Consider the following 10,766-nt stretch of genomic DNA (forward strand, 5'->3'; position numbering starts at 1 on the left):
GATAATAATGCAGCTAAATTGTTCAGAAAAGTTGTGTCACACCACTAGATTAGGAATACATTTCTCAGGTGGCCAAATCCATAACTCAGGTCATTTTTAAGTGGGACCCTGGTGACATCAGAGGTAAATCAACCAATCCCCACTCTTCATTTCCTGCTAAGTTGAATGCTGCAGTTCTATTACCTGCCATGACTGAGTGAAGGAAGGTAAATGTACAGGTGTGCCAAGAGTTTTCATTGATATCTTAGCCCTCATCAGTATTATTCAGGGTTCCATGGCCACAAGCTTCCTTTCCTTTGTTTCATCAGGCCTGGTGAGTCTCTGCTACACTGTCCCAGGAGCAGCCAAGGGAAGGATTGCTGAATTAGGAAGACACGGATCCCTCCTCTCTGCTCCTTTCTTGCTCCGTGTTAGCAGTACTTTGCTGCTGGACAGGACATTAGCGCTGGAAACTAAAATTCTGCTATTCCCTGATCCTTCCCAACCACCACTGCCAAAATTGTCCATGTCTTTCTTAAAGTGTGGTGCCCAAATCTGGTCAGAATATTCCATCAGAGTCCTCACCAGTGCCAAGTAGAGCTGAACAATTATCTCTCATGTCTTGCATATAATACTCGTGATAGTATGCCTGTGACAAAGAGGGAATGTTTGTAATATTTTTATGAGGACTATGCATGCCTCCATTTCCCCTATAAGTTTCATGACTACCATGTCAGGGGGCAAAAGGGTTATGCTTGCTCTCAGGGCAGCCTAAGTGACATAGGTGAGTGTCTCACTCCCTGTCTGGATGGAATGAAGATTCATTAGAAGCTAGTTGAAACCGACCCCAATCAAAATGGGCCAGAGAGGCAATGAACATTGCAGTGACACATGAATTCTAAACCTTCCCAGGTGCATGCAACCCTTTTCAGTTTGGAGTCATCAGCAAATTTTATAACAATTAGCATATAAGGTAGATGTGAATGGGCCTAGATAGATAGATAGATAGATAGATGTAGAGTCAATTTGTGTATACTGGGATTTCTTACCAAAAGGATGTGGGGCCTAACTGCTTAGACTTTCTCAAAAATCCCAGCTTATATCCCTAGCTCTTATAATTGTCCTATCTAGACACAATATTGCTGTTCACCCTTCTCAGTGACATGGACCCTGCTATCCCTCTCACTCACCGTGGCATAAAGCATGAATTACTCCACACTGAAGTGGATGGAAATCACTGGTTTAAAACTAAGAAAAGAAGGTGCAATTTTTGGACAATGATGGTAATAAACACAGGAACAATTTACCCGGGATCAAAGTGGATTCTCCATCACTGGTAATTTTTAAATTAAGACTTTTTTTCCCCTAAAAGTTTTGCTTAATGAATTATTTTGGGGACATTCCGTGACCTGTGATATACAAGAGATCAGACTCGATGTTCCCAGTGGTCCCACAAAGTGCTCCTTTTAATTTGCTTTAGTCCCTTCCTTGTGATGTGGCTACTTTTTAAATTTGTGATGTGATGTGCCTCATTCTTATCTCCCCTCTGCTGACTTCACACTAGTGAAACTCCATTAATTTCACGGGAATTACTTTTGATTCAGGCAGGGTCCTTTAAAGTCAATGGGCCAGCTGCCCAAGTGTTATGAATTGGTGTACGGTAATGAAATCAATTAGCCAGAACCCCCACTGGTGTAAACTGACATTGCTTCATTGGAGTCAATTGACCAGATCAACAGCGAGTGTGAATCAACGGCTTTTCCTTCCCCTTCTGAGTTTCATTAGAGCTACACTACTTTGCAACAGCTGAATATCTGACCAAGTGCATTGATTTATGTTGACAGAAGTGGAGTAGTGGAGATTCAGGAATGAAGAACCAATCCATTATCACAGAATTCAACTTGGTGGGTCTGTCCAGCCGCCCTGAACACCAGATGTTACTATTTGTGATATTCACCTTCATCTACATGGCAGCCCTAGCTGGAAACATCCTCCTCATCCTCACGGTTACTGCCAACAGTAGCCTCCACACCCCTATGTATTTTTTGCTCATCAACTTGTCCTTGATAAATATTTTATCCATCTCAGTGTCTGTCCCCAAAATGCTGCTCAACCTTCTGGAGCAAAGGAAGACCATTTCCTTCTTGGGTTGCATTGTGCAGATCTGTCTCTTCACTTGGACTCTGGGAAGTGAAACTCTGGTCCTTGCTGCCATGGCTTTTGACCGCTACGCTGCTATTTGCCACCCTTTGCATTACACCCTCATCATGAGGAAGGGGGTTTGTGTTGGGTTAATCGCTGGTGTATGGATAGCTGGGGTGGCCAATTCCGTGGTCCATACAGGACTTGTACTCCAGCTGTCCTTCCACTGCTCGACCGTCATCAACCATTTCTTCTGTGAATTGCCAACAGTGCTAAGACTTTCCTCCTCAGATACTAGCCTCCAAGAAACTCTAACTTCTCTGTCTGACACAATCTTCGGGATGGGGAGCTGTGCGATAATACTAATATCCTATTACCTCATCCTGAGAACTATCCTGAAGATTCACTCCCCAGAAGGCAAAAAGAAAGCCTTCTCCACCTGCTCCTCCCACCTCATTGTGGTCAGCTTGTACTACTCCACAGCCATTTCTACCTATATACACCCCTCCTCGTCCTACTCTACAGATAGAGACAAAGTGATCACTGTCCTATATTCAGTTATAACTCCAGCCCTCAACCCTATCATATACTCACTGAGAAACAAAGAGGTCAGAGAGGCTCTCAGGAAACTGATGAGAAGACTTGGACTATTTCAAAGACAATAACATTATCTATCGATCTATCTATCTATTGATCTATCTATCTATCTAAAGTACTTATCAGTATAGTATTTGTGCACTAAAAAGATTATTTGTTCTTGTAAGTTCCTGCAGTTGTATTTATTTTTCAAATAGAATAAAACATGTTGTTGTTTGTTTTACCATTGATGGTTAGTTGGATATCCCTGTAACGCATCTGGGAACAAAGAATGAAGGTTGGGAGATGGTTTTTAGAAATCAGTGACTCAGAGAAGGCTTCAGGGATTATCATAGGAAATTGCCTCAACCTGAGCTTTCATTGTGATGCTTTGGCAAAAAGGGCTAATGTGATCCTTGGTGTGTATACAAAGTGGAATATCATGTGGGAATGTGATCTTGCCTCTGTACATTGCATACTGAGACTGCTACTGGAATACTGTGTCCAATTTGGGAAGATGAGGCTAAATGAATTCTTCACATTAGTCTTCACTACAGAGGATGTGATGTGAGCCATTCTTTTTAGGTAACAAATCTGAGGAACAGTCCCAGATTGAAGTGCCAATAGAAAAGGTTTTGGAACAAATTGATAAATTAAATAGCAATAAGTCACCAGGAGCAGATGTTATTCACCCAAGGGTTCTGAAGGAGCTCAAATGTGAAACTGAAGAACTACTAACTGTGGTATTTACCCGGTCGCTTAAATCAGCTTTTGTACCAGATGACTGGAGAAAGCTAATGTGATGCCAATTTTTTAAAAAGGCTTCAGAGGTGATCCTGGCAATTACAGACCAGTAAGCCTAACTTCAATGCCAGACAAATTGGTTGAAGCTACATAGTAAAGAACAGAATGATCAGACACATAGCTGAACACAATACATTGAGGAAGAGTCAACACAGCTTTTGTAAAGGAAAACATGGCTCACCAATCTATTAGAATTCTTTGAGGGAATCAAAAACATATGAACAAAGGTGAAACAGTGGATATAGTGTACTTAGACTTTCAGAAAGCCTTTGACAAGGTTCCTCACCAAAGGGTCCTAAGCAAAGTAAGCAGTCATGGGATAAGAGGGAAGGTCCTCTCCTGGATCAGTAACTGCTTAAAAGATAGGAAACAAAGGTTAGGAATAAATGGTCATTTTTTCAGAATGGAGAAAGGAAAATAGTGGTGTCCCGCAGGGGTCTGTACTGGGACCAGTTCTATTCAACTTATTCATACATGATCTGGAAAAAGGGGTAAATAGTGAAGTGGCAACATTTGCAGACAATGCAAAATTACTCAAGATAGTTAAGTCCAAAGCAGACTGTGAAGAGTTACAAAGAGATCTCACAAAATTGGGTGTGCGGGCAAGAAAATGGCAGCTGAAATTCAATGTTGATAAATGCAAAGTAATGCACATTGAAAATCTAATCCCAACTATACATACAAAATGATAGGGTCTAAATTAGCTCTTGAGATTCAAGAAAGAGATCTTGGAGTCATTGTGGATAGTTCTCTGAAAACATCCACTCAATGTGCAATGGCAGTCAAAAAAGCTAACAGAATATTAGGAATCATGAGGACAGGGACAGATAATAAACAGGAAATATCATAATGCCTCTCTAGAAATTCATGGTACACCCACATCTTGAATGCTGTATGCAGATCTAGTCACCCCATCAAAAATATATTAGAATTGGAAAAGAGCAACAAAAATGATTAGGTGTAGGGAACAGCTTTCACGTGAGGAGATATTTAAAAAATTGGGACTTTCAGCTTGGAAAAGAGACGACTAAGGGGATATGATAGAGGTCGATAAAATCTTGACTGGCGTGGAGAAAGTGAATAAGGAAATGTTATTTGTTAGAAATAACCAAACAGGTTGTCCCAGAGGTGGACTGGGGAGACAGAACCCTTTATTGCCTGCTCGTTCCACCTCGACACCACGAGTGAGCAACGAGACAGTTACTTTACAATTCTTTTATCCATAACAGTCTGTAAATGTATACATTTCCAGCAACTCCCCATAGACCCTTATTTGGTTACACTGACACCTATAAAATGAATATTAACAACTACATGATGAATATAATTATACTCGCCCCTGTTTGTTGTTTACAGCATTATTGCACAGAGCACAGACACATTACCTTGAAACTTACAAACATTTTTTTAAAATATACAACATGCAAGGGAGGGAAAGAAGATAATTCTCTGTTCCCACCAAATGCCTTGTGCAGGAGTGGTGATAGTTAGCCTCAGTCTCGTCCCCTGCGCAGATGGCCAGGAAGGGAGGAAAAGAAGAGAGATAACAGACTCTAACTAGAATTCATACCAATTAACAGAAACAAGGTTTTCCCATGCCTTGACCCCGTTCCCTGTAACTTAGGCCTGACCATTCGTCCAGCTTTTAACTCTTTATTCTCTGACATTATTTATTCCCTCACATAACACAAGAACTAGGGGTCACCAAATGAAATTAATAGGCAGCAGGTTTAAAACAAATAGAAATAATACCTCCCCCAACATGCAGTCAACCTGTGGAACTCCTTGCCAGAGGATTTTGAGAAGGACAAAACTATAACAGGGTTAAAAAAATAACTAGATAAGTTCATGGAGGATAGTTCCATTAGTGGCTATTAGCCAGAATGGTCAGGGATGCAAACCCATGTCCTGAAGTGTCCCCAACATCTGTTTGCCAGAAACTGGGAGTGGATGACAGGTGATGGATCACTTGATGCTTGCCTGTTCTGTTCATTCTCTCTGAAGCATCTGGCATTGGCCACTGTCGGAAGACAGGAGACTGGGCTAGATGGACCATTGGTCTGACCCAGTGTGGCCGTTCTTATGTTCTTATGCCCACACTTAAGGAGGGATGTGGAAATAATGAAGAAAGTTCAAAAGAGGGCCAGACAACTGATCTAGGGGCTGGAAACATCGTGAAATGTTTGCATGGGTACCAATTAAGAAATTATATATTTATACTGGAAATTACATTCTTAAAGCCTTGAAGCTAAAGTCAGAGCAGCAGGAAGTGACATACCTTGGACAGGTTCTTTTCAGGCAGGGGGTAGTGGCCACTTGGCCTTTACATCTGGTCACTGTGTACTGTACGCCTCACAGAGCAAGTCTAATTGAAAACGGAGCTCCCAGCTGACGAAGACCACGAAATGAGCAATGGATCACACAGTCTGCAGGAAGGGACACACAGCAGGAGGGTGTCCTGTTTATGACTAAGATCAAAGTATTAGTCTGGCACAGGAGGAAAATGCAAGGAGACACATGGAATCCTTCACCAAGGAAAGAAGAAGGCCGCGTAGTTTGTCCATGAAAAAGGGATCACAGCCTGCCTGATTGAATAGCAGTGGAGAGCAACACTGTACAACGGTTTAGGGTATCGTGTGAAGTAAGTCTAGGGTTGAGAATGTGTGTTATGATTTTATTTCGTATGTTACTCTTTGTTTCCAATATCTCTTCTTGAGATGACTCACACCTGTGCGCTTTGATAAATAAACTTTCACTTGTGTTCACTATAAACATATCTCAGTGCCGCGTGCTAAGTGGAGTGCTTGATCTAAGCTCTAACTAGGAAGTTGTAGTGACAATGTGAATACCGCGAGTGCCCAGTGCTCCAGGGACTGAATGCTTCAGGGGGTTGCACAGAGGACTCTAGGGCTGGTGTGTCTCTTGCGGACCTGCAGAGGGACAGCGGAGCCCACGTAGGCTGATCGGGCAGTGCTTGTGTTGCCCCAGCCAGTGCAGTCGAGGAGTTGACCCATGGTGGGGACAGACAGTCTTCCTCACGCTCGAGTCAGGTGGTAGTGAGGTGCCTAACAGGCCTGGGCACCATGGGAAGCAAATCAGTCTCCTGAGGCTTGTAAAGTTTTAGCCTAATTGAAATTTCAGTACAGGGGCATCTGGGTGACGTTTAATGGCCTGTGATATACAGGAGCTCAGACAGGATGATCTAACGGTCCCTTCTGGCCCACAAATCTAAGAATCCATGACTTTCCCCATCACTTCTCCTGTGTTTAAATGACTCCATCATATTCATGAGAGCACAACTCACTTCTTTAGGTCTCCCACACTTGGTCTATGTTCTCTAGCTACTCTTTGGGGGCATGGACTGTTTCCCACTGCGTTTTGCTACCGCACAGAGCACAATGGGACCTCGGTCTTCACTGGGACCTGCAGTTGCTACAGTAATCACATAAACATGCTGGTTAATTTTCATTCCAGGGTACCATCCAGTTTGAAGCTTTTCCCTTCTCCTAAAATGTGAGCAGGGAGCCCTGGGTTCTGTTCCTGGATCTGACACGGACCTGCTGTGTGAACTTCAGCAAGGCACCTCCCTACTCAGTGCCTCAGTTTCCCCTCCCACACTTTGTCCATCTTCTTTATTTAGATTGTAAGCCCTTTGGTGGAGGGTGGGGTCTCTTTCTGTACTATGTATAGAACCCTGATCTTGGGTGGGGCCTTTATGTGCTATAATAACAGTAATAACAGTAGATATGCTGAGCCCAGGATCTGAGACTCGTTGCCACAGCTGTTAAAAAGCAGTGTAGACGTACCCTCCTAGGCTGGTGTGGCAGCCTAGCACGCTGTCAGGGCTGCACGTGGGCACACCCAGGGCTGGAATACCAGGGAGGGGGGAGCTGCAGGTCCCAGTATTGGTGTATTGAGAGAGCTCTATCGGGGGAGGGGCTGGTGAAAGGGGCAGGGAGAAAGGTGACTAGCATAGGGTCAGGATCCAGGGAATCTGTCAGCATTGTGGGTTTGAGGCAGGGCAGCCAGGACAGAGGGGTTGTAGTTCAGTACTGAGGTGTACTGGCAGAGCTGAGAAGTAGTTTGGGGTCAGGAAGAGGAGAGGTATTATAGGACTGTGAAGAGAGCCCAGGGCTGGGATAGCAGAGGGCTGCTTGTCAGGATTGGAGAATGTTGGCTGAGGTGTTTGGGGGAGCGCAGGACTGGGACAGAAGGGGCACTGGCAGAGCTTTGTGTGCATACATGCATGTGTGCACTTGTGACAGAGCAGGCATTTTTCAGAATATTTTAGATGAATGGTGTGCGTGCCTCAGTTTCCCCTCTGTGGTGCATGGTTAACCAGGGGGTGGAAAAAGGCAGTTTACTCTAGGCAGACACACAGGGATGACCGACATCCATGATCATGGAAAGTTTGAGAAGACAATGGCCACTCCAATTGCCCGGACATTTTCTAACTAGCAACAACCGACCCTGGAGGGTCCAGCCAGGGGTGACCAGATGGAGAACAAAGGATAGGGGAGGGGACAGGTGGGGTTGTTAAGTGACAGGGGAGATGCTCCTAGACTGGGAGTCAAGAGGGCTCCGGGTGTAGGCCCAAAGCTTGATTCTGTTATGTTGATTCTATGTGAAATACCCTTATTCTTTTGATACGTGATAAACCACCACAGCAGTCTCTGTGTGGTTTTGCATTTTGGCCATTTAGGGTGATCTGTTCATTACTGATAAGTTTTTATGAAACCACCATTTGTTTGTCCAAAACGAACATCTGGTCATTGATTATCCTGTTTGTAAAGTTACCAAAGATCATCCTGTGAAACTGTTGATATATTTGAAGTACACGTGTTTTAAGATCACTGCTTAAAGTAACATCAGTAAATGTTCTGAAACAGAAAGAGTCAGTGTTAAATGTGGGTGTTTTGTAATAGTAGTGAATGGTTTAGATAAAAAGGAATGTTATTGTTCCTGAAGGACACTTGTGTCTTCCAGTTACACAGTTTAAATAAATGTTAAGAGATTAGGGTGTGAATAGATGAATGAGTGATGTATGTATGTAAGACCAGGGAGTGACGGGAAAAGGTGCCTGCCTTGGATGTTTAAGGGAGTGAAGGTAACAACTTTTACAACCCAGATGACTGAAGACTGCCCACCCTGATGACCCCGGGATCCATCTCAAAGGACAAAAACAAGATGAACTATGAAAAACAAACAAACAATTGTCATGTTTGCAAAGCATGGGTGATTAATAATCACAGCAGGACACAGATGCAGCATGACGAAGCAGAACCCATAGAATGGCATAAGAGCTCACCCCTATAAAAAGGGGCGAAAAGATGAGGACTTTGGGTTTGGTTCTTGTGGTCCTAAAGATGAGATCCGACAGGCAAGGCTTATGCAAAACTAATTTTATTAGGGAACAGGGGAGCAACAACTGCATCTAGAGACAACTCACCCGATCACCGCAAATTAACACCACTGCATCAGCAAGTTCTGACAGGCCTATCAGGGACGGCTGGCATCCGGGTCATCTGAAGCACTGTCGAACAGTTCAGCAGGGTTTTTATTAAAGTCCGAGGAGTACTCTCACTGCCCCCTTCTGGTTCTACCATGGAGAGTGATTTTTGAGAGAATTACACCGTAGTGTACATGACAGCCTGCTATCAGCTTTATGGCGGATAGTGTGCTGTTTGATACATGACTGCCTGCTTCCCGCCTTATGGTAATTAACTTGGCGTACTCGCTGACCGACATCAGTGGGTAGTGGCTCAGTTCTAGAATCATCCTCCAGGGGCATCGGTGCGCACCGGCAGACCCCTGCTCCCTCCCTCCTGTCTTAGCCACCTGGCCGGTGGACTAACACGAGCAGCAGAGGCTGGTCACTGTACTCCATCTCTGTAGAACTTGGTGTGTGTGCAGGCAATTGCTTTTTGAAATCCTTGTATTGACAATAAACGTGGTGTGTTGCCTTGTCCCCCTGAATAAGATCCTGCTGTTTATTTTATAACGGGGGGGGGCGGCAGGTTCTGGGACTGACCCGGATGGACCAGGCTGTGTTCTTCCGTTTATGTTAACTCTGGACTTTCTATGCTGTGCTAGTTTAAAGCTCTGGCTGAAAGTCACTGCACATGAAGGAAGGTGGGGGGGTGCGTTGCTCCTCTTTGGGGATGCAAATGTCCCTTAGGTGTCCAACTCAGGGGACCCGCTGCCAGGCACTCACAGGGTGAAGCTGGAGTGCCGAAGGCTCCCAGGTGCGGTCTCAGGAGGCGGGGAAGCCACGTGGCTTACCCTAGTGAGACCCCAACACACCGAAGGGGTCCTCCCAGGGACCATTACAGAGCGGTTCACGAGAGACGTGATTTTGAAGGAAAATTAAGCCTCACTCATGATCTCCTGACTGAACTCCCAGATCTCAGAATTGATTTTTTTTAATGCTAGTGTGATTCACACAGTTTGCCCAGGTACGGTGGCCCCACCAGGGTGAGCTCTGTCTCCTCGTCCCAGAATGGCCCCCGGAACCAGTCCAACACCCCGAGCCAGGCCTGGTCCTGCCTCCCCCACTCAGGCCTCACGCCCCTCATTCTGGACCAGGCCTGCCTCCTCCACAGGGCCTAACCCCCCGACCATGGGCCTGTCCTCTTCTCCCCCATACCAGGAACTACCCCCCCACACCCTGGGCCTGCCCCTACACCCCGCTCAGCAGGGCCTATTGCCACCCTGACCCTGGACCTGCTCCCTGCCCCCCCTTGCCATGGACTAACCCCCACACACACATCCCAGGCCTGCCCCCTCCACAGTACCTAACCCCATCCCTGCCCTGGGCCTGCATCCTCCCCCCGCCATGCTGGGTCCTACCCCCCTCAGCAGGGCCTATCATCACCCCCACCCTGGACATGAGCCCTGCCCCCCCATGCCACGGACTAACCCCCCCACAAATACACCGGGCCTGCCCCATACAACCCCCTCCACAGTATCTATCCCCACCTTGAGCCTGCATCCTGCCCCCCAGCCCATGCTGGGTCCTACCCCCACACACCGCGGGTCTGTCCCTACACCCCCTTTCTTGGGTCCCACCCCCAACACCCCAGGGCTTGGCCTGTCCCCCACACACCAGGACCTCACCGCCTCACTTCCAGGGCCAGGTCTATCCCCTCACACACACCCCGAGCCTAACCCCCCCCAGACTCCCCCCACCACACACACCCCTTCAGGTAACCACAGTTTGCTTACACAAGATTTCACTCGGTTACCCTTAGTTAAGTTGCCCAGTG

General features: G+C 45.9%; 1 protein-coding gene across 1 annotated transcript; it reads left to right on the plus strand.

The window, feature by feature from the left end:
- The first annotated feature begins 1,847 nt into the window (after positions 1-1,847).
- LOC137161221 (olfactory receptor 13G1-like) lies at positions 1,848-2,786 on the plus strand. The gene has a single exon (XM_067560326.1). It carries the CDS (start codon positions 1,848-1,850, stop codon positions 2,784-2,786), a length of 939 nt encoding a protein of 312 aa, XP_067416427.1.
- Positions 2,787-10,766: the final 7,980 nt, after the last annotated feature.

The sequence above is a fragment of the Emydura macquarii genome, unplaced genomic scaffold (genome assembly GCF_026122565.2).
Source record: "Emydura macquarii macquarii isolate MOO-44397 ecotype Brisbane River unplaced genomic scaffold, CSIRO-AGI_Emac_v2 contig_2287, whole genome shotgun sequence".
Classification (NCBI taxonomy): domain Eukaryota; kingdom Metazoa; phylum Chordata; order Testudines; family Chelidae; genus Emydura; species Emydura macquarii.